At 36.5% G+C, this 24685-nt stretch overlaps 3 protein-coding genes across 6 annotated transcripts in view; 2 read left to right on the top strand and 1 right to left on the bottom strand.

Annotated features, from left to right (window-relative positions):
• Nucleotides 1-11344, top strand: part of LOC105061043 (DENN domain and WD repeat-containing protein SCD1) — a 36880-nt gene extending 25536 nt beyond the window's left edge. The window contains exons 21-32 of one of the 4 annotated variants that reach the window (XR_012139335.1): nucleotides 34-117; nucleotides 208-439; nucleotides 590-801; nucleotides 1052-1116; nucleotides 3664-3787; nucleotides 6965-7146; nucleotides 7252-7323; nucleotides 7414-7574; nucleotides 7730-7771; nucleotides 9027-9235; nucleotides 10795-10886; nucleotides 11026-11344. Coding sequence is in view for 2 of the 4 variants with exons in the window: in XM_010945009.4 (XP_010943311.1) it covers nucleotides 34-117; nucleotides 208-439; nucleotides 590-801; nucleotides 1052-1116; nucleotides 3664-3787; nucleotides 6965-7146; nucleotides 7252-7323; nucleotides 7414-7574; nucleotides 7730-7771; nucleotides 9027-9235; nucleotides 11026-11121 (1479 nt within the window). In the remaining 2 variants the exon portion in view is untranslated. Of the gene's footprint in view, nucleotides 1-33; nucleotides 118-207; nucleotides 440-589; nucleotides 802-1051; nucleotides 1117-3663; nucleotides 3788-6476; nucleotides 6560-6964; nucleotides 7147-7251; nucleotides 7324-7413; nucleotides 7575-7729; nucleotides 7772-9026; nucleotides 9236-10794; nucleotides 10887-11025 lie in introns of those variants that run through there. The other 3 variants (XM_010945009.4, XM_073253171.1, XR_012139336.1) reach the window with 3 other exon arrangements.
• A 1832-nt stretch (nucleotides 11345-13176) lies between these two features.
• On the top strand, nucleotides 13177-16762 carry LOC105038779 (cytochrome P450 724B1-like). Its single transcript, XM_010914677.2, has 6 exons — nucleotides 13177-13388; nucleotides 13530-13857; nucleotides 13973-14125; nucleotides 14245-14487; nucleotides 14582-14747; nucleotides 16614-16762. Exons 1-6 carry the CDS (start codon nucleotides 13177-13179, stop codon nucleotides 16760-16762), a joined length of 1251 nt encoding a protein of 416 aa, XP_010912979.2.
• A 2451-nt stretch (nucleotides 16763-19213) lies between these two features.
• LOC105061207 (uncharacterized) lies at nucleotides 19214-22351 on the bottom strand. Its single transcript, XM_019850465.3, has 7 exons — nucleotides 22135-22351; nucleotides 21971-22037; nucleotides 21688-21859; nucleotides 20833-21498; nucleotides 20246-20623; nucleotides 19550-19623; nucleotides 19214-19453 (listed from the first exon to the last, which is right to left on the bottom strand). The coding sequence occupies exons 3-7, from the start codon at nucleotides 21772-21774 to the stop codon at nucleotides 19417-19419; spliced, it is 1242 nt and encodes a 413-aa protein (XP_019706024.1). The 5' UTR covers nucleotides 21775-21859; nucleotides 21971-22037; nucleotides 22135-22351; the 3' UTR covers nucleotides 19214-19416.
• Between the last annotated feature and the right edge of the window lie 2334 nt (nucleotides 22352-24685).

The following is a 24685-nucleotide window of genomic DNA, read 5'->3' as shown; positions in this document are numbered from 1 at the left end:
GTCCTGACTGTTCCTTTTCATTTAATCATGAAGACCGGACTAGGACTTTCTGATACAGATTCTTGGAACATGATTGAGAAAATTGCGGAGAAAAACAACCTTGGTTACAAGCAGCTTGTAAGTAATCTAGCTTTCAATATGATATTCAAGGAGGGGGTAAATCATCTCTTATCATTTGTACTAACTATTTGATCTCCATTGTTTCAGATAAAGCTCAGGGCATTGTCGTCACATATACAACAAGTCAGGGTTGGTTATTGGGGAGTCTCAATGGGCAAAGTCCAATCTTTGTCAGCATATGGTTTGCCTTCCCCACGCTCACAAGATGCATCAGATGAAAGTCAACAACCTGCTGAGGCCTCTGGTCTGGGCCGGAGTTGGGTGCAAAGCATGTTTAGCAGGGACAGAAGTATAAGAGCCAATTCTTTTAGTCGAGTTCGTAAGTGGACCGATAGGAATGCTTTAGAGTTTTCTTTTAGAACACATATCTGACAATGGAAATTATATGATGCTCTTGGTATATTTACTGCTTATTAGTCATGTTGGCTTCCACAAATTTTTATTCACTTTGTTATTCTTTTTATCCTAGTTGCCAATGATAATACAAAGCCTGGTTCTACTCCCCACAAGGCAGACCTTCCTCCCTCTGGGCAGAAGAAAATTCAATCCAGTATGCGCACACTTAAAGGCCATGCAGGTGCTGTTACCGCTCTTCACTGTGTAACAAGAAGAGAGGTCTGGGATCTTATTGGTGATCGTGAAGATGCTGGCTTTTTTATCAGTGGAAGCACGGACTGCTTGGTGATCTTTTAGTCCTAATCCAACTTATTGCATTTCCAGTCTGATTCCATTGCATTTTGTTTGTTCTTTTTCAACACTGCATGTTTTTCCACTGCAGTTCATTTTAGTTAGAGTCATATCCATTTAAATTCTTGCCTATCATCTCAATTTCAGTCGTGTAATAGAATATATAAGATTTGATTCACGGGTGCAAGATTCTTTTTTTTTTTTTTGTATTGAAGCATATAATAATGTCCTTCAATTTCTACAGGTTAAAATTTGGGATCCTAGCTTGCGTGGTTCAGAACTTAGAGCAACACTAAAAGGACATACAAGGTAATATAACAATGTCTCTTCAAAAACCTTTCCTGTTTATATTTTGCATATAATAAGAGGCCTAGAATGATCATATAAGTATGTTATATTATTTTCCTATTGTTAAGCTATTCTTGTATCTTAATAAGGATGGCGTAATCTGTTGCTTGTCCGAGAGGTTAGTGTTTATTTAGTATTTTCCAATTGTATTTGATCACTGAAGTTCCTGTGGAAGCTTGTTTAGAGAATAGAAGTAATGTGGTGCATTGAGGGTTTGGTGCAATTCTTCCTTCCATTGTCCATGAAGTAATTACTGTACAGTTTTATATTTACAGTCACGGGTAGCAGAAGGTAGCATACTAACAAGTATCGACAAGCAAGTAGAAGGAGCATTTAATCTTTGCCAAGGCTAAGATTCTGCTAATAGATTAGGAATTAGATGAGAAGAGCAGCAGAAAAATTTATCAGAGAATTGTTTTTTTTAATTATCATAGTTCTCTTTATAACCCAAACAAATTCCCTTTATTACATTCCAATGATATTTGATTCCTTTGTGAATTGTTCATTTGAATACCTTGATTGGCATATTGCTATAAGAAACAACAACTAACAAAGATTACTGCACTGTTTGAGGAAAGTTGCCCGGCATTTCATCACTGCTTAGGAAAAGTTATCCCGGTGTTGTGAAGCAGGGAAGGAAAACACATAAGGCCAACAAAAAGCAGAAAATGACTGCTGAAGAAAGTTAATATTCAACTGAACCACACAAATATGGTTACTGCTATCAACTGATGGTAACATGTCTTAAAATTTTCGTATGGCAGCCTAAAGAATCGTATTAGTAGTTACAGAACTCAATGACTGGTATTCTTTATAAACCAGCAATTAGCATTGTAAATAGCTTATGTTACCCTGAAGGCAAACAAGATACCACCTTCATTTGCTTTTAAACACTATCAACATACAGCTAGAACATATGCAATATGGTCCAACAAAGTACCATAGTATTCCAGTACAGCCAGAGTTGACCAATAAGATGCTCTTCCATTCAATAAGAGTTTCAAAGTTGTGTAGATCTAATAAAGAATGATCTGGTAAAGAACAGGCTCTGAATTCCTTTAATATTAGTAAAAGGAGCTTCAGAAAATCCCATAACTAACTGTTCTCATGCAATTTCTAAATAGAGAACCGCCTCTGAATTCCTTTGCTGATCAGTTTGAAAAATTTTGCACGAAATTGTGAAACGTTTGTTATTGAATAAGTTTATTATGTGCTTGATATATTGAAAAGAACTAGGTTTCCTCATACTCATTGGAAATATGTCGTTTAACAGATAGGTATTGCATTGTATTGCTTTTGAACATAGTTATTTCTACTCTTCCTTTTTGCCGATGGTCTTCAAAATTACACCTAGAATACTTTATTAGACTTTTTCGTTAATCCCTGAGGTTAACATGTTGGACGTTTGAAAGGAAATGCAAACGTACACTCGCTCGAAATGAATTATGTATTCTAAGATTTTCCAGCATACATCTCTGCCCTGTCTGGCTTGAGCTTATTGGCCACATCATAGCTGATGTGGATGAAAATGAAAAATAAGAATGCAATTACATGAATTACGCAATCATAATTTTTTCTGCCTTTTCTAGCTAATGGTAGCATCATATTACGATTTAGGCAGGCATATTTGGTCTATTGGTGCAACTTTATAGTCAAATTTTGACCGATTTTTTTAGGGTGTATTTTGATGCCCAATTTTTGATGCCCAAGGCTGAGGACAGAAGGGAACAGACAAGGGGATTGCCAGATTTTGGGGTACCGAAAGTCACCTTGTCCCATGGGAGTTGTATCCTTAAGATACGGGGATTCTTAGATCTGCATCCTGTTTTGATCCTATCCCCTTTCTTTCTTCTAACACTTTCCACCCATGTGCGGTATGTTACATGAGCGGGGGAATCAAGAATCTGGGCAGACCCTCGGTCATGAAAGATCAAGGAGACCTTGCATAATAATGAATGATAGAACACATGTTTGCATGGCCTGCTGTATGGCTCCATATTGCCCGGTACTGTTATGCTGTCTTGTACTGTACTGAACCGCGCACTGACACTGTAATAGAATGGTACTGATATGGGGTCTGGTATCGTGACAGCGAATCTGCTTGTTTGTCATAAAATGCTGATAATGGAAATACTATTTATTTAAAAAAGGTTCTTTGTAATTGTCTAAAACTGGTTCACCAAGTTGTGATGCCAAATGGCATTAACTTATTTGAAGATTCATGAGTTACAAGGAAATACATATTTCTTCATCAAGTCTCCAAATTGTTTGGGATTGGTATGTCATCTTCCATTTTCTTGAACCCCTCGAGGGCTGTCTTAGTTATTATGCCACTATTTTGGTAATTTTTCCTTCTTTCTTTAAGTAATAATGTTATTATTTTTCAATGGTCAAAAGAGATAATTGCATGTAATTCATTCTTTTTTATTAACTTGTTTTTGGTATAAGCAGTTAAGATATTGTGATCAAGTCACTTCAGCCACAGAATTTTCTTTTCTTTTGTTGCAGGCCTGTCCGTGCAATCAGCTCTGACCGTAGTAAAGTGGTATCAGGATCAGATGATCAGTCTGTTATAGTTTGGGATAAGCAAACATCTCAACTTCTTGAAGAATTGAAAGGCCATGATGCTCCGGTCTGATTGTTATGATTCATTATATAATTTTTATGCTTTTTCTTTTTTAATTGAAAGAATTTGTACATAGAAATGTGGTCTACTGTTTCTCCCATTCAATTTCTTAGAAATGTTTTATTAGTTCTCTAGTATGATGCATTGTGTATGAGTCCTTGTTATAAATTAGCAAAGTTATGATTAATTTATACAATGTTATAGTGAACTCAATACTGGGAACATAGACCACTTGTTTTAGTTGTAAGCATCTAGTCAATGTGTTTCCACATAAAGAGGTCAGACTATAATAACATATTATGGCATACTGCTTAGTCATAAAATCATGTCCAATATGGTGATACATCATATCAAGCATCCAAAGATACACAGATCTGTCAAAAAAAAAAAAAAAGAAAAGCTAAGTTGACACAAGAAACATTTGAAGTATCCACTTTTTCGGGCAAGAAATGCTGTTTTGCCCCAAACTGCCTGTACAAACCATACCGAGGGCGGACTGGCATGGTTCTGTCCCTCGGTTTGAGAAATCCGGAGAGAGAGGGGTAGAGGGAGTAATGAGAGAAAAAGAGGGAGAGGGAGAGAGAGAGAGCAAGAGAGTGAGTGGGAGAGGGATTTTGAGCCCCCTCTTCTCTGATGTGGCGTAATTAGGGCAGAGCCCCTATTTTGAAACAAAATAGGGCTCCATCCCCTTTATATATATTTTTGAATTTTTTTAAAGTGAAGGTTGGCAGCAACTGCCGACTTTACTTAAAAATTTCAAGAAAAAAAAATGTCGCTGCCGATTTCACTTAAAAAAAAATTCAGAAAAAAAAGGGATGGATCCTTTTCCATTTCAAAAAAGGGTCTTCACCCTTGATACGCAATGCCAGAGAAGAGGGGGCTTGAAAGCCCTCTCTCCCTCTCTCCACCCCTCCCTCTCTTGGCCTCTTCCTCCCTCTCCTTACCCTCCCTCCCTCCCCCCCCTCTCCTCTCTCTCTAAATGAAACAGGGGCTCCGCCCCTATTACACAACATTGGAGGAGAGCGAGCTCGAAAGCTCAATTTCCCTCTCTTGGCCTCTCTCCCATCCCTCTCTCTCTCTCTCCTCCCTCTCCCCCTCCTTTTCTGGTTTCCCTTTGTTGATACATGCTGGAATGGCATCATATAGTACTACTATAGTGTATCATACCACCATCCTACCAGCACAGGTGCCAGTTCCGGTACTATGGACCATATGTCTTTGCCTTCAAGGCTGACATGCTATGACCATTATAACATGTTTTATTCAGCTCGCTTATCATAATCCTATATGATGTTGCACATGGAAGTAGGTAGAGATATCCAAAACTAATTCATTTCAACACCAAAGATTGGATGCCATGTTATTGGATATATGAAATCACTTTTGAACCTGAATGTAGCATTAAATGCCTCAATTGTGCCATTTATGTGAACTAGATAGACAAATGTTAATAAATTTTGAACATAATTTAACAAGAAACATGGCTCAATAATCGACACATGTTCCTGAGACTCGAGAGCAAATTCTTCGAAAGAAATATGTCAAATCTTCTTTGTGAGGATCATTGGGCAATAAAGAAGAACCATGGGAGGCCAAAGTGGTTAGGAATCATTTAACATGATATATGCTTGTAAGTCAGAGGGTTTTGGGGCCCACTAAATGTAGGACCATGGAATTGTGTTGTGAGCTTTTATTGGAGAAGGGGATCGAATATCGTACTAACAGAACTTAAAAAATGGGATATTTTGCAATGATAGCAGATGTTTGCTAAAATGATGAAGAAAGATTAATATCACCAACTGCAAAAATGTGGAACAATGCTTGTTTGTACTTATAGTTTAATTATGAAATTGACAATATAAATTCGTTTTTAAAAATTAATTGTAATTAATGAATTATGCAGATGATAATCTCTTCATTGCGCATATGCCAAATTTTAAGATGTTAAAACAAATTTGTTCAAAATTTTTTGATAGAGTCTCTTGATTTCAAACATATAACTTCATGTAATTGTACAACTAACACTCGGTGGTATATCTGAAGAAATCATAAAAAAAAAAGGTAAATTCAAGAAGTATTGTTAAGATCATTGTTTTGTATGCAATAGCACTGCTGAAGATACAAATAAAAAAACCTTAAAAAATGTAAGTAAATCAATAATTTAGACCATGTTTTACATTTACTTCTTGTGTTTTAGTTGTTAATATGTATATGTATATATGTATGTATATGTTGATCGTCACTTGGGCCACTTACAGAAGATGTGTCACAAGAGGATAAGATCTATTATTAGACATGTATATTTGTTTCCGGAGTTCTGCATCAGGGGATAAGCAAACAGTCTATGGAACAAATTCTAGTATTTTTCTCTAGAACTTATATTTTTTGAGGAGCTTTATTATTCAAAGAAGCTCATGTTGCCATCAAGGTTATAACAATTTTTTCTCATTCATTTACAAATTGGGTATTACACAATACCCCAAGGAATCACATGTTCAACTTAGAAATATGCTGAGGAATTACAGCTATACAATAATGAATGAACATGTTTTTGACTAAGAAAATGCATTGTTAAGTTGTACAAATATTTCCCATTATATAATGTCAAAATCATATAGTAAAAGAAAAAATATTAAAGATTTAATGCATATTAGTATCAAAATACAGAACTAAGACCAAAGTCACTTTGTTACAGAGAGCAATACATGCATAATATGCTTGGATCTCCAGAGAGACTCTCTTGTATTGTATATGCTGGTTATACGCTGGTACAAAATGGTAACTAACTGATACTGTCTCGTACATTTTTATAAATAAGCCCTAATATACTAAATTGATTGTTCTGATGAGGCCATATAATCTTAGGTATTGTTATATAATGCATATGATTAGCAGTTCTTTGATTTTCTTCTTCCCAAATATCCTGAGCAATTTTCCCACACGTTCTTTTGCAATGATGTTATCAACAGTCCTAATTTTAGTCATCCTCCAACACAATAGATCCAGAAGATTCCCAACCAAGTCCCAGTGTACTTCCAATAAGTTTCCCAACTGTTTCTATAATCAATATAAACGTACATTTTCATTATTTTCAGTTGGTAAGATGTTAGGGAAGCATGTTTTCAAAATGAGAAACATGAGTGAACTAAGCTTTTGGCTATATAATTAACCTTATCAATGTAGGTCAGTTGCGTTAGGATGCTCTCTGGAGAACGTGTCCTTACAGCTGCTCATGATGGTACCGTAAAAATGTGGGATGTCAGAACTGATACGTGTGTAGCAACTGTTGGTCGGTGTTCCAGTGCCGTTCTTTGCATGGAATATGATGACTCTACAGGAATTTTGGCAGCTGCTGGAAGAGATGTGTATGTGATTATAATATCTTAAATATGCTTAATAATATAATAATGTTATGATCTCTGTTGTTTTTCTGAGTAGTATGAAGACCATTTACTCAATATGTTTTTTAGGGTGGCAAATATTTGGGATATCCGTGCTGGCAAGCAGATGCACAAGCTTCTAGGGCACACAAAATGGATCCGGTAGAATGGAAGGAACACAATAACTGTTTCTGTCCTGTAATGTCTCATCGACTGTCAATAGCTGAAAATTTTCTCTTGGTAATCATGCAGGTCTATAAGGATGGCTGGGGACATTATACTTACTGGAAGTGATGATTGGACAGCTAGAGTGTGGTCTCTTTCTCGAGGAACATGTGATGCCGTTTTAGCATGTCATGCTGGTCCAATTCTCTGCGTTGAATACTCACCATCAGATAAAGGAATTATAACTGGTTTGTCACCATGGCTCTCAATGTGCAATTTTTTTTCGTTGGTTCGCTGTACTGCAGCAGCATTGTTCATACTTTAGTTTACCACCGAAAGCATCTAAAAGGATTTTTTTTTTCCCCAAACACAACAATCTGAGCAGTCATTTTATTTGTTTCAGGCTCTACTGATGGGCTTGTGCGATTTTGGGAAAATGAAGAAGGTAAGATACTTTTCAACTGTTTGGGTGGGCATCAACCTGGACTTTCTCTATATTGCATGAGAATTGTAATGTCATATTCTAAGTTGACAAAATAATAATGTATGCCATGCTCTGCACTCTACTCACTTCTTGTAATCTCGTAACTGATGCATATAAATGTATGCTTTGTGAAGTAGTTTCCCTGCTGGGAATTGTGATTTTTTGTACATAGCTTCTGGTATGTATGTGTCTCAAAGTCATGAGGTTTGCATTTTTATTCACCAATTATGAGCAGACCTTAGTGGTAAAGATGTTAGCTGCAATAAAAAAAGCATCTTGAATTCTTCATCATTGCTCACATGTTGAAACATCTTATAAACATCCACATTGCAGCTTGTAAGTTCTTCGGAGAATACTGGAGTACCAAAGAAAATCCAAGACATGCATCTAACACCAATATTAGAAGTTTACTAAATAATCATTGCAAAATAGACTCTTTTGTGTATTATTGAATGGGGTACTAATACCACTGCTATGACATTCAAAATGGTACCTGCTATGTTTCACCTTCACTCACAGAATAGTTAAAAGGAAAACAATGATTCAAAGCATGTCGAGTCAGCTCATGTTGTCTTGTCTGGCTACCAGAGATCAAGATGACCTAAGATCATATCATTGAGGACAATAAAAATATAAAACATGCTAAGTAGATTGTTTATTTGATCCTTTAAGACATATTGGAGAGAATTTTATGTTACATGATTGAATCTTATAGGATCTTATGTCCCAGCAGTTGACACATGTAAGTTGCACTTTACAAAACATTCGTTATATATATTCTTCTTCAATGCATTGTTTTTTGTGGTTTGTTTTTCTTTACCTAGTTGAAACCATGGTTTACAGTACTAGTGCACATAAGACAATACTTGTTGTGCATCAGAATTTCGGGTATCGTACAGACCTGTTATATATATATAGTGGTGCCATATCAGTGACCACAAATTACTATATTCTTAGGTTCCGTATCAAGATTCTAACATTTTTGTCTGTAATGGCGCACTTACTAAATTTGAGCGGGATTGCCTTTTTTAATACAAATAAAAGCTCTTTTTTTCTTTTTTCTCCTAAAAGTTTGCCCACATTTGTTCAAGAATTCTAGCTGCTTGAATTGGTGATACAGTTTTGCCTTGCACCACTTTGCAGCTAAACTCAGAATTATAATGAGGTTTGATCAATCAATATACCTTATTTTTTTTATTGCATTGCCTTTATGCAGGAGGAATAAGATGTGTTAAGAACGTTACAATTCACTCTACTTCTATTTTATCCATTAATGCTGGAGAACATTGGCTGGGCATTGGTGCAGCTGACAATTCCATGTCCCTTTTCCATCGACCTCAGGAAAGACATGGTAGTTTCTCCAGCACAGGATCAAAGATGGCAGGATGGCAACTGTACAGAACTCCTCAAAGAACTGTTGCTATGGTATATATCATGTTTCTCCTGATTTCAATACATGCTGTCTTAAAAAGCTGCTTGGTATGCATGCATGCATATAATTTGTTTTTATTGGTTTTAATTGATTTTATTGTCAATCCACTTGCTGACTTTCAAAATATTAGAACTTAGGTAATGCAAAAGATTCACAATGCCATGCCACTTAACAATAAAAGCCACAAAGGCAGAGGTGATGGGAAAAGATGCATGTTGATTGTCTGACTGGTTGCATATCACTCTTTGTTTCAAGCTTTTAAAATTCTGGTGCTTCTGCAAATTCGACTGTACATTTAGTTTCATGGTCCTAGCAAGAATGTCTCTATATGGCTTAACATAAATTGTGCTTGGTTGCCTGTGGTTGTTCTTTCAGCTGCCAAGGCTGTGTGCTCATTCAAACATTGATTATTAGGACTTGAGGATGCACATATGGTACATTTGGCTCAGATCTGGTGATCCTAGGTGGCTTAAAAAAGTTAATTATGTCAATTATGAGTGGTGCAGCATTTAATATGATGAATTGTTATATGTTAAGCTTGCTTGATGGGATCAGGGTTTCTAGTGGGTTCAGCTGGGACTGTCTTTTCTACCTTCTTGTGGGTCTAAATGGGATTTAGATCCAGATTTCAGACTTGAACCATGCACTGTAAGTTTCAAGATGGTGTCTAGTTTCCAGTTAGACATGTTCATGTTTTCTTATATTTTATGGATTTTGGGGAGGTTTTAACATTGTTGGGATTGGGTCTAGTGAGCTTTGACGGGTTCAGTTCCAAATCTTCGCAGACCTAGAGAGGTTCAGCTGGTTTTGACTTTGTGGTCTGCGTTGGTTTTGGCCTGTCCAACCCATTTGTAATCATAGCTGGAGAGGGTGGTGTTGCATCTAAACTTACAAATCTCAGTTCTGTTTTTGCTAGACCTAGATACACCTTTTTGAAGAATAGATTCTTAATTTTGAAAATTGAGCTTTTCCAGATTCATTAAATAGTGTCTGTTCTGTTTGGCTGATAGGTTCTTCCAGTGTCTAGACAGAGCCTTAAAGTTTTGGATGATCTTGTGCAAGTGATGGTACTTCATATGACTGTTATTGGATATTAAAATGACTGAATTATAAATGACATTACATGAACTAAAGTTATAGCAATAATCATGTTGTGCAAGTTGTCAACAGTTCAGCCTTACATAAGCAAGGTACTTTTCTGTGTGCTACAATGTGCAACATCATGTTATGTCCAAGTGTCTGAAATTCTACCGGCTGGAAAATTCCAAACAATGGAAGTGTTTTAAGTGACACTGCTTAAATTAGGCTGCTTCGTACTCATGCCTACTCAAATATTCACGTGCACAACTAATTTAAAGTGGACCCGTATGAATACAAGTCTTAATTTCCAACGGTGCATCTTGCATAAATATGGATTCTAATGTTTGTAAAATCTCCTACAATTGATATGTCATTGCTTTTATTCTACCTTTTCCGATACTTGAAAATGCTCAGTTATAATAGAATTATAATAGAAATATCAGTGTTAGAACAATGATTAATATTTAACTAGGAAGCGAAATGTCAGAAGCCTACCTGAGGCCTTGGAAAGATAAAGGATCCCAAGTGGTTGCCTGGTGCCTACTCATCCAAGCAGGCTACTCGGTTAGTGCTTGTATGGTTGTGTCCTGTATCTCGTCTGGGCCTCTTGCTAGAGAATCTAAATGGGTGGATTACTGATTTAATGATAATCTTTACCAGTTTCTGTAAGGCTAACTTTTCCTTCTGTTCTCTAATATATCAGGTGCGCTGTGTAGCTTCTGATCTCGATAGGAAAAGAGTCTGCAGTGGTGGTCGTAATGGACTTCTTCGTCTTTGGGAAGCCACCATAAATATATAGCCTTGTCTAAACTCTCCTAGAAAAATTTGCTAACTGAATTGTTTCAGCAGTAAGAAAATTTTGTGTACTTGTACAGAATACATGGGTATTCTTTTATTCATGACTATTAGATGGATCAGTTTTTTCCTCTGGTGTAATTACAGCCATTTCTGTATTATAGTAAGACAAGTCAGTAATCTGCTTCCAATGGACTTCTGTTCAGAGGGTTAACATTTTCCTTTCAGATTCTTGTTTGGTGATCAGTGTTTTGATGTAAAGTCAATAATGGGGATTGTTTTACTGATATTCTTTTGTTACTCGTTAGGAGTTTCTCAAAACTTAGACAAATTTCTTGTTCAAATTGTTAAAGAATATAGTTGTGTAACTGAAAGACGTCTGGAGGAGGTTTGACAGAGGACTTGTTGAAAGAGGAATTTGTGGTGAAGCTCAAATGAAGTCATAATTTGCAGCATCCCTAATAAACATGTAGAATCTGCTTTCCTGTTCCATGGGATCCTGTATTCCAGCGTTCCATCTTTTCTTGCAATTTCAGTATAAAATCCTTTTGTTTTCTGAAATAATTCAATCGTTTTAAATCAATCTGGAGCCATTTGCACAGCAGCTTACCTTTGAAGAAATCTATCTGAATCATTGGAGCATGGGCCATGCATGATGATTGTGGTAAGAAGCATGGAGGATCATAAGAAATAAAAGACATTCTATTTAGGGGACCTAAACATCTCTCCATCTGCGTCGCTTTAATAAACCGTAAGCCAAGAAAGTGCATGGTGAACTAAATTATCTTCTTGTTTTAATTCTTCCTCCTCCAAGGCTTCGTGGGCGATATATGTGTACAAGATAATGCATAGATTCCAAATTCCAGAGATGCAACAAAGATGACTGAAAGGTGCCCCAGATGTGACCATTGTCGGTGAATCGTCTGCTTGCTGGCAGTGAATCAATCAGATAACTCAAGCCTGCCGAATTCAGCACTCGGACCGTTGAAGGTGTTAAGGAAAGAAACAGAAAGCATCCAAGGCCGGCAGCCAGCCATCGTTATGTCTGACCATGAAGACTGCGGCAGCTTTGCCACCCAAGTGATCAACCTGATAGAAACGCGAGTGCCCACGAAGAAGGGGAGGCGAGACTGGGCGACGGACATGGTGGAAAAGTTTTGCAGGCTCCATCCATGAGTAATTATGCACAGGCTTCCGCCTTGCTTGGTCAGTCTTTCAGACTTGATCATTATACACGGCCGAATTCTGCCTTCAAGGGGCGTCGATGGTTCGGACGTGAGCAAACTGGGTTCGAGTGCGGGAACTGCCATGCCTGAGGGGCCGTTACGACTATTCTGCATGAATGTTGCTAGGCATGCAGGGGATTCTTTGTTGGCATGGAAGATCCTCTTATTGTTATAATTATGGTACGCACTCGTGGACCGCCTTGTTCCATGCCATTGATGGCTGCACAGTATTTTGGTGAAGATCCACTCTGTCGGCATGACCATCTAAGAGGAGTTACTTCATAAGAAACTACAGGCAACCGCGACTCAATGCAGAAAATAACTTCCTAAAAGGCAATAAGAGGCTGCATCTTGTACGAGTCTTTCACACACTACAAAAATACCATTGTACGTGTTGGGCATGAAACGACTATTGCAGGAATGCATCTTGGCATTAGGATTAGGATCAGGATTTACCCTTTAGAGCGGAGATGTAACCTGCTCTACAGTTTTCTTGGACTTCTGAATCATTTGTAATTTCCCAGTCCTCACGTACTTTCTAACATGTAATTAATCAAATTTAATTACCATGCATCCTCCTATTGCAACGACCATTCTTACTTTGGATGAAAATTATTATTATGAAAATTATTCTTTTGAGTTTATCCATGACATTAATTCTGATTATCACAACAATAATTGCTTTGCGGATGATTACGATTGTGATGCTTATCGGGAGAACTAAGTCAACATATTTGTAATGCCATGGCGCAATTTCTAAATTATATATATGCGTGTGTGTGTGTGTGTGTGTGTGACCAACTCAGGCAGCTACATAATTCTACACTGCCACCATGTCTCTCCTCCTGCACCCTTTTACGCTATCACTCGTCATTTCTCTCTTCCTCTACCTTTTCTTCCATCATATCTTGAGGAGGCACACGAGAGCTTCTAAGCTTCCACCAGGATCCTTTGGCTGGTGCCCATTCCTTGGTGACACCCTATCTTTCATCACTCCTCATTTCTCTTTCTCCAGAGGCAAATTTCTGGACGAAAACATCAAGCGGTGAGCATCTTGTTTCGCAAAAGAAATGAGAGAGAATTATTGTTGAGATATCTTACTGATATTTAGATATTCATTAGTTTATATCTTTCGAGAACTAAATTTTACTTAACCTTTTTGTTTAAATCTTACTATTTTTGGAAGGTACGGGAAGATCTTTCGGTCGCATCTCTTCGGGCATCCTACCATCGTATCCTGCGATGCGGAGTTTAATTCCTTCATCCTCCAAAACGAGGATAGATTGTTTCAAAGTAGCTATCCGAAGAACATCCCGGGGGTCCTCGGCAACCTCACGTTGCTCTTCGTGACGGGTTCTGAACACAAACGCCTGCGCGGGTTGGCTCTCGACCTTTTCGCGGGCATGAGAACCAAAAACGCCTCCTTCATCTCCGATATCGAAGACAACGTCCTCCAAGTGATGGACTCTTGGAAGACCAAAAAGACTTTGGTTTTCTGCGAGGAAACCCGGAAGGTAGCACACATTCTTTTTTTCTCCTCAAGAACTCGAAACCAAAAAAAAAAAAAATAGTGTGCAACTTAATTATTACAAATCAATGATATGTTTAATTCTGTCGAAACTGTTGCAGTTTACGTTCCGTGTGATCGTAAAACAAATTCTGAGCTTAAGACCGGAAGATCCTGAGACTCCAGAAATCCTCAATAATTTTACGGCATTTATGAGAGGTTTGGTTTCTGTCCCGATCAATCTCCCGGGGACACCATATGCCAAGGCCATACAAGTAAGATACACATACATACATACATACATACATACATATGTCAATAGGAAGAATAGTAGATTAGAAGTTTTCAGGATGATATAAAAGCTATGTAATTAGGAGTTTTTATCGATCGCCAGGCCAAATGGCGGATACGGGAAATCGTGAGGAACATTTGGCATCGGCGAGAGAGTGGAGAACAGCAGGTCAAAGGGAGGATGGACTTCCTTGATGTATTGATAGATGGTAATAGGATTCCGGAGGAAGAGGTGCTTAGTTTGGTGCTCGATCTTCTACTTGGAGGATATGAGACTACTGCTATGCTGATTGCTATTATTGTGAGGTTTCTCAGCGTCAACCCAAAGATGCTGGGTGATCTCAAGGTAAGTATCCTACATGCAATTAATGGATCCACTTGAACCGTGTACTCAATTCTGGTGTGGAATAGATTTGGCTAAAGATGGTGTTGGCTTGTAGGAAGAACATCTCATGGTGAGAAGAAGCAAAGGTGAGAATGAGCCTATGGAATGGGATGATTACAACAAAATGGAATTTACTCGGTGCCTCATCAACGAAGCGCTTCGATTAGGGAATGTGGTGAAATTTGTACACCGCAAAGCTGTCAAACCTATTCAATTTAAAGGTGAGATATGATGCATTAAAACCACATATGATCAGATGCTTGCTGGGGAGATCATATCTTCACCTCTTCATTTTACTTTCTAAAAAAATCCTTCCAATAACTAATGGTACAGACAATAAAGGCAGTATCTTGGTCTACATGCCTGATTACGTGGACTCCAATTCTCCTGGGAGTTCGTTTTTTGTTTCCTTTTTTATTTTTGAGGAAAAAGAGGTTCATAGTTGAGACACCCAAATGGTGGTCCAGAGAAATAAAATGTGCACAGAGATAAAAACATACTAAAAAGCATCTAGTTGAGTGTCTCAAACAAGCCAACAAGAAAAGAAAAAAGATCGTTGGTTTTATTACAAGGGAGCATACCATACTTTTTAGCTCTTGGTTTTATTACTCAAACCAAGCATTGATGAGAAGCCACTTTTGGGTTGGAGTCTGATATATCCATTTATCATGTATAAACCTCGCATGTCTTTAAAATGATGAGACATACCTGCTATTTTTTTTTTTCTTCTCCTCTGTACTGATTTTTTTTTTTTTTTTGACGAAATAGGAGAACTCTGTGCATAAACACAGAGCCACCAAATTTTATTCAAAATAAAATAAAAAAACTATACAAGTAGAGATTACAAGAGAAAAGAGGCCTCTGTACTGATTAATTTTTGTTTTTTGAGAGGTCACTCTGCTGATTAACTATATAGGTTAGTACATGTATTTGAAAACTTCACATGAGATCTTAATATAAACATATGCATTACTTAGAGGCTCTTCATCTTATCTCTTCGTGGTATTGTTCAATGAAGGGTACCACATCCCTGCTGGGTGGAAAGTTCTACCAATACTTAGCGGTGCTCACTTGGACCCTAACATCCATCCAGATCCTCTCCGCTTCGAACCATCAAGATGGGAGGTTGGTCTCTCTCTCTCTCTCTCTCTCTCTGTACTAATTTTTGTTGGAACGAATCTAAAAAAAAAACTTAAAAATTTTCTCCAAACATTTTAACATTATCTTTTAATTTTGTCATTTAAATATTTACGATGACATTAATCTCTTCATTATTGTACTTTTAATTTTTGACAGTTGAACTACTAATTATGAATCTTAATAGGTCAGTAAAAATCCAAACAATTATATGTATTTAATCTTGATTTTATTTTCTAATGGTTGGACTCTTTGTTAAAAAATTTAATAGGTCAATAAAAATCCAAACAGTCATATTGGATAGCCATCTTGAGGCTTGATTTTAAACATCCCATCTAATTTTCTTTTCTTCTTCTTTCCAGCTTTTTCTCTTCAAATCTTTTTTCTTAGAGATTATTTTTCTGGATACTAAAAAGATTTTCATCAATTTCCTCCAAAGTCATGCTCGCAGACGGAGAATCCCAATCATATTTTGAGGTAGTTTTTTCAGATTTTTCTGTACGAGAGACAATAATACACCTTAGGACAGTGTGCAACATGCTGTCGGATTTGATCATTTTTATTTCTTGATATTTTATAAATCATTTATAATTTTTTTATCATAAAATTTTATTAGTTTTACTTAGTTTTTTAAATCACCTCAAGAATTCTTTGTCTTGTTCCAACAACTTTTGCTTTAGCAAATGTATTTTTTTACTAAAGGCATGGTTTGGCCGTTTTAACCAAGAAAATGTGAGATAACTTGCCATTTTTTTGCTTAAAAAAAGAAAAAGGAACTTTTTTTTTTTGGGTCCTTTTATCTAGCTTTTTAATGGGAATTGATGGCGAAATAAGATTGGAAAAATCAGCTCAAACAAACAAGACTCCTCGTCCATGTTTGCTACTGGCGCATGCACGCATCTTAAATCACAGAAAGAGGCTAATTACGGGTTGCACTTGTCATTTTGCAGAAAGAGGACGCAAGCAACGCAAGGAAGTTAATGCCATTTGGAGGAGGCACAAGGTTGTGCCCTGGGTCCGAGATCGCTCGTTTAGAGACCAGTCTCTTTCTTCACCATCTTGTCCTCAAGTACACATGGACTCCGTTGATGGAAGATGATTGGCCCATGTCCTTCCCATACCTTGAGTTTAAACAAGGGTTTCAAATCGCAATACGGCCTCTACAGCCATCCAATTAGGGCACACCAACTAGTTTTTCTTTTGTTCAAATACTTGTGAAATAAAGCCAGAAGAAAATAATGTTATGGAAAATGACACAAGGCGACATAGATAATGGAATGAGTTGTTCCAGCCTACTTCCAACAAGCTTTTTTATGCTCGAACATTTTTCTTTTTATTTCTTTCTGTTTTTTTTTTTTTTTTTTTTGAGCAAAAAAAAGCTTTCCATGCTCCACCTAACGTTGTGGAATGCCTGCTTTTAGGAAACACGGTGGGGTAGGTTGGAGAAATCTGAAATTATACCCTGCACCAACGTGCATCACATATCATGCCCGTCATTTTTTTTTTTTTTTTTTTTTTTATAAAGACTTCATTGATCAATTTCTCACAATAATTGCCCCGTGTAAAGAAGATGAGCTCACTGACATAGCCACATTCGTCTTATCTGGGGGCTGACGCGTGAAACGTCCGTTGCTGAGGATGGTAATTCTGATTCAATTAGAATTTAAGATGGACATAAAATTTAGATCTGAGTAGATTCGTGTTAGATATGAATAATGATATATTTTATTTTAAATTTAATTTAATATAATTTTAATTATTTTTTTAAATTATAATTATTTTATAATATTTATATATATTCAATCTGACATGGTCTGATATGATTTTTTTTATCTATCCAATCCGATCCGATTTGTATTTTTACTTGATCCAATCTGATCCAAATCTATATAGATTTAAGATGAATATGCATATAAAATTTTTAATTATTGAATAGATACGGATATTTATTGATTCGATCTATATCCGATCTATTATCATTCCTATCAATTGGTTGTCGTAACAAAGTTCTATTGTCATGGTAACCGGAACCATGCCGGTTGCATCCTAATCTGACATGACTTATGGGTCACATGATGTCAGCCAATAGAATATTGACATGTCAGCTCACATGGCCTAGCGGTCACATATGAGTGTAGACAGTTGTCGACCTCGTGGCGCACTAGGCCTTCATTCAGCGGCCACGGCATAGAGCTGGCATGTAGGGGAGTAGTCGAGAAAAGCTAGATCTGTTTTGGTCTCACAGCAAATGAAGACGCTCTCTATCGGCTTTGCAATTAAGGATGAAAATAGAATGGATAATATTTATTACGGTTGAAGCTGATTGAAGTCAGAAGGTGAATGATCGAAGCTTATGTAAGAGCGCTGCACTCAAGTCAGAAATTAGAGAACAACAAAAGACGCATGGGAACATGTAGTTTTAAGGTTGTTGGACTGTTGGACGTACCATTATAGACGAGATATTCTAATCCTTATCTGCTCCCACGGGATTATAGAGAATTAGCTACATCTGAGCTTATTCACTTAAGATGGACAGCTATTGCACGTACCAGAAAATTGACTAACTGAGATAATGGAAAAAGCTCACATCAGATTGGATGCAAATAGTTCAGCTCCGTATACTTCAGCTCGATGTTTGGATCAGTAACCACGAAGATAGCTCATTGACCTAAGGTATCCATGATAGCACGCTAATCTGAGATATCCACAGTACCACTTAACACTATCCATCTGAATCTGTTTTCATATTCGAATTAATCCGAATATAGATAGAAATTTAAGGATCTGACTAATATTTGTATCCGTATCCATATTCATCAAAGAAAAATAGATATGAATATAGATAGACAACTATCTGATCTATATCTGAATATCCGAATCTATCGATAATTTTATATAATTTTATATAGTACTTATTAATTTTCAAAAAAAATATACAATCATATAAATATATTATTAACTTGATTTATCATCTATTTAGTAATATTTTTGATTTTATAGTAATAAAATTTAATTATCTAATTTATGTATCTATATTTTCAGTATCCGATTTGTATCCATATCTTTTTAAAAATAAATATAATAATAAATTTTTATATTTAAATAATATTTATATTTATATTTGTATTTATTAGATAAAATAAATATGAATATGGATGTTTTGATATTCAATCTGATTTCAGTCTTATTCGCAATGGTCGGAAAAGAAATTAGACAAAGATTCAAATGAGGGGAGAAGCTACAAATTATATCGTACCCCAAAAGGAAGAAGGTAGCAACCAAAATACAAGTAGGAAGGTGAGCTGAAATAGTGCAATCATCCAAGAAAAGCACCTCGATCGGACAAATTTGCCGTCTCCAGGTGCTTTTCATTTAACAGCTCAAGCTAATTTACATGAATTAAAAAGGGGGAAAAAAAGATGCTTAGACTAAAATGAGGAGAAAGCCAACCATACGCAAGGTAATATTGCGATCCTCTAGACTCCAAATTGTATCCATTGACCGACGACGTGGTGCCACCCATCTCTTTCCAAATGGCTTATTTAAGAGCTTTCTTAATTAGCTATGCGTAGGCATATTGTTTCCTTTTAAGAAATTACATCGAGCCATCCTTGAAAGGTACTCTGTTTGGCTTTCTGAGGAGCCGTCACCATCTGTTATGGTAAAGCAAAGGAGCTCGAAACTAAGTGAAGTTGGTTACATAAGAAACGTGAGAAGTCGTTTACATAAAGAAGTTGTCACCATCTTCAAACGCTACTGGATACCATGCAGCTCGCCTGGGTGTTCACTCCTAATCCAAGTCCCATAACAAGCCACTTGAACGAACCCATGGAAGAGAAGAAGGTTAGGGACGTGATATCTATAATGTCTAGTGGAGAAGACTTACGGAGAAGTCGTAGTGATGCGACCAACTGCCATGACCATGGCTTCCTTGAATAATTCCTCATTCCAATCGCTTTCCTGCACCATCAATTGACACTTGATTATCATAGCCTTAGTTCCAAATCAAATTCCCCATGGATTTCTGAAATAGCGCAATCAATACCAAACATACTGTTGTTGGTCAAGATAAATATATTGCTAAAAATATTTTATGGACTTTGTCATCGTTTATCATTTATTGAAGCAGGCAGCGTTTTCCAATTTAATTGCAATGCAAGTGGGGACCGTCTTGGGTAATAGAAAACTGTCAAACCAGTGATTGGTTTTGATTAAAGGATTGATAGTAGATAATATTATTTTAAAATCTTATTATATATAGGAGACTCTGCAGAACATAAACTGAGACAAGGAAGGGGAAAAAAAAAAAAATCTTAGGTTGGTGAGCTTCTCAAGTACTGCCTGTATATTGGTGGAAGAGTCAAAGTTTAGCTTGATGGCTAAATTTTTTATATTGGCCCAGTCATGGGCAGTCATCCTAGATTAGGTATCCGCGGTTGTCATTTCTAATTTACTGACATGATTATTCTCAACTTGGTTCAGAAGAAACACATAGATCTTAAAGAAATCCTATATGTAAAATAACCTCTAAAATCCTCCTACCAAATGTAACATGAGAAATAATCTCGCTTATTATTCGTACCTTGATTTGTAATTTCATGTCTACTCTTGCAAATTGATTCATTCGTGAAGAGTTATAAGTGTATGCATCCACTGATAGCAGGCTGCTTAGTCCCATTTCTTTCAGGCATTCGAGAACATGGAGAAGCGGTGCAATGATATCGCCTGCCGCCTTGACTGTTAATCCTACGTTGATGTGTTGCAATTCTGTGGACAGATCAGAAGCCTTGACAATTTGTACTTCTACGCTTCCACTACTCGAACCGGTAGTTTCTTGAGCTTCATCGCTAGAAAGAAGTTGCATCTCTAGTTTTTGATTCTTCTCTTTGAGCTCATAGATTTGAGCTTTCAGAGTATTCAGGTAGTTCCTCGTGCTGGTGAGAACTGAAGCCTTGTCCTTCTGTTGCAAACCAAACATCGTAGAAAAGATGCTCAAACAATGGCTGTGATTAGTCCTTCCATAAAGAAAAGAAAAATAATCATCTAATTCTTGTAATTGTATTTTTAGCTCCTTTGAAGTCTACCATACATATGTGGTTCTAATATTTAGAAATTATGAAATGAAAGCGAATACGATCAAGGGAGTTAGGGGAGTGTCCAATAGAATACCTTGGAACCTGGGGGAAGTAGCATCCTTAGATCTTGAAAGCTTCCATTGAGTTTCTCCCGGCGTCTGCGCTCCGACATCACATGATGCAACTGATTGCTAGATGTTGCTCGCGGTTCTTTCGCTCGGGCTTCAGCGCTTAACAAATTGATTCTTTTCAAGATGGAGATGGACTTCTTAATCATCTTTTGGCCACATGAACCATTCTTAGGTTCGAGTTTTGGAGCAAGAGCCAAATTGTATGGCTTAAATGGCCCTAATTGATCACCATGTGCTTGATGGTGTCGAGCCTGTTGCACTGTCTGGGATATTATCGAAGGAGAAGAAGAATATGAAGAAGAGGATGATGATGATGATGAGATGACAGCCATCATCGCTCTCGTGATCACAGCATCATCATCCAAAAGAACCGCTGGAAATTGAACACTTGGATGTTGGCTATGGGCTTGCATAGCCACTTGGCGTGGCGGAAGATTGATGGCTGGAGATGGTTGGGCTGCTAACTTGGTGATGAGCTCCTTTGAAGGGTCGGGGATGAAAGAACTGTAAACCTTGTTATTAAGAAGAGATGAATACTCTGGACTTCCTCCTGAGAAAGAAGGCAGTACTGATGACGACGACGATGAGGGCCGACTCTGCTCGTCAGAGAAGAACTCTTCCAACTGCGGCTGTTGGACAAAGTCTTAGCTAAACAATTCTTTAATATTCATTTGCACAGCAATCTGATCATGATCAAAGCCATCATAAAATATAAGATCATCTGATCATGATCGAAGCCATCATAAAATATAAGATCGGTGATCTATATTTTCTGAATGAGGATTATATATAGATTTAATTTAATCGCAATTACTTACATTACTCAAGGTAGATATTCCGAGCTCAATCTCTCCATTTTTGCATCCCATAAACACAGCTGCCTGGTACAAGGTAGAATAGTCCATCCAAGTGCTATCTTGTGCAACCTTAAGGTTCAAAGTAAGAAAACAAAGCTTTATATCTCTCTTTACAAACCTTGATCCCAGCTTCCTGCAGCAACAGTAATCATGCCCAACCATCATCAGCATCAATCTCTAACAAAAAGGCCAGAATATATCAAAAGAATTAAAACCATCTAACTCAGCTAACACCAACTGTTACCTGATAGAAATTAAGGTTATTGTATTTGTAAGCCAGCCCTTCCTTGTAAGCTAATCCAGGAAGACCACTTAAGAAAGGAAATGAAAAATACTGTAATCAGTAAAACCCCTCAAGAAAAATACCCCAATATCCCTTTCGAAGTGATATTGTACCAGACAACGTACCAGGTATCGATGCTACAAAACGATCTCCTCTGGGCATCAAATAGTCTGTGGGAGATTTGCAAGCCAGTGTCAGAGGAGATGGAAAGGGTAGGTGCGAAGCTGGGAGGGGTGTGCAATAATAGATGGCAACAGGAAGAAGAGACACACCGACATATAAAGGAGCATCCGAAGGCGCTTGGGTTTTGGAGGACGGAGGAAAGATGGAGTATTTAGCAGCTGGATGTGAAGACGACGTTCTTAAATAGACATCTTGAAAAAAATATCTATATAGAACAGTCGTTTGATTTTACTATCGTACAAATGGGATCAAGAGGAAGAAAATTAATTGTTATCTACGTTACATTATATGTACCATATAATGGTCCACGTAGCCAATAACGACCGTTGATTTCTGTAGACTTATTCATCAGACACGTGTCTTTAGAAACCCGATCATGATCGGCTATATTGGTGCACACAATTTAGATAATGACATCGCAATTAGAGAAGGCGACGTACACTCAAAAAGAAAAAAAGATTTTATATGTCAGAGACCTATTGGGCATAGGTTTCATTCATCATACTCTCGTCATGTGATGGACCCACAGGCGCCTCGGTGATTGGTGGCGAGTATGATAAATTCCTCCAGCGGATGAGGCCAAGAAGAGTCGTCGGTCAAAGTAGATGCGCACAAGCTTCTCCCGTCGGCAAAATAGCCTCCAATTGCTTTAATTGACATGGAGAAATTCTTTATAGGCATAGGAAAAAAAAAAAATCATCCTGATTGAGCCATATAATCATCACATTTTAATATTTATTTAATATTTAAATTTTATTTTTTTATTTAAAATTTTGAATGATAAAAATATTTTTTTTAAAAAAATTGTGATATCTTGTAATAATATTATGCCATCCTACGATGCAATTATGATTTCTTGTATAGGATATTATAATTTTTTAATAAAATATTATGATTTTGATAAAAATATTTTTATTATTTAAAAATTTTATAAATTTTTTAATAATAAAAATATTTTTTTATAATATTTTGTGAAAAAATTACGACATGAAGTATCATAATATCGTTTTTCGATATCATAATTTTTTTTTTAAAAAAAAATTATCATTTAAAATTTTAAATATAAAAAATAAAACTGTGAGTATTAAATATGTGTTGAAAAATTATAGTTGTATAACTCAATTAAATGAGAAGGTATATTTTTTCTATGTCACATGTGGTGCATAATTTTTTTTTTTTTTTTTTGAGGATGATATTAACCTGACTCGATGGAGAGTTTCGGAGGGGAAAATGTGAGACCGGGATCAACAACCGTTGGGGTGATCACCGATCATTACCGGTGTACTGAAAGGTGACAAGATCAGTGATATTCTGCATTTTGTACTCCAAGAGTAATTAATGCTAAAGATATACTGATAATATCCATCAAAACTTGCTTCTGCCAAGAGATACAAGGATATTTTTCACTACGTTGCATCGAAGACACAGGTAATTGAATCATTAGTTACCACGATCACAAATATGAACTAGGAGGAATATTTTGCGAAACTGACAAATATCCCATGACATTTCAGTTAATATAAATAGATGAACAACTAATGCACCGAGAAAGGTGAGTAGAATTTTATTTTTATTTTTTTTTAAAAGAAGATATTTGGTTGGAAGAAAGTTGAAAATTGGAATAGAAATATGAATAGATGACTCATATTTCAATTATTTGATTCCAAAAATTTCATTCTGATTTCAATTTCGAGATGAAATAGAAATGGCTCAACTTTTTTAAAATCTAATTCTGACTCTTCCAAAAGATTCAAATCTCAATTCCGATTTTAAGATTTCAGTCATGAACTAAATACTGTGGAGATATGATAATTTTAATTTTTATTATAATTTATTTCAATTTTGATTCTGATCACGAACCGAATACCTTTTAGCTGTTTTAGTTCTAATTTTTGGCCTATGAAAGCCTACCACAGAGGCTCATGGTATATTTTACATGTTATGTCTACCTCAAACATTAAATTATGATGTTCTCCTTTTACGATTGCCACTATAGTGTTGGATTCCCTGTTAGATACAAATACACATAATCAGTTATACAGTTCTATATTTGCTAGTAAAAAAAAAAGGGACAACTATCAGATAGATATGGACCTAGGATATATCGCTATAGGGAAACTCTTTGTACATCGCTCGTGGTGTAGAAAATTCAATATGGAGCGCACTGCCTTATCCGATTGAGCGACATAGCGATCGCTTTCCAACGCATATTTAATATCTGTAGTTCTATTTTTCATTTAAAATTTTGAATGACGAAAATATTTTTTTTTGATAAAATTATGACATTCTGTACCAATATTACGATATTCTGCGTTGAAATTATGATTTTCTATATAGGATGTCATAATTTTGGTAGGAGAATTTTCGTCATTGAAAAATATTATAAATTTTTTCAATGATGAAAATATCTTTCTCTCTTTATAACATCCCATGAAAAAATTATAACATCATATGCAGAAAATCATAATTTTAACGCAGGATATCATAATATCG

Source organism: Elaeis guineensis, chromosome 2 (genome assembly GCF_000442705.2).
Source record: "Elaeis guineensis isolate ETL-2024a chromosome 2, EG11, whole genome shotgun sequence".
Classification (NCBI taxonomy): domain Eukaryota; kingdom Viridiplantae; phylum Streptophyta; class Magnoliopsida; order Arecales; family Arecaceae; genus Elaeis; species Elaeis guineensis.
This window is presented reverse-complemented; position numbering and strand designations above follow the sequence as displayed.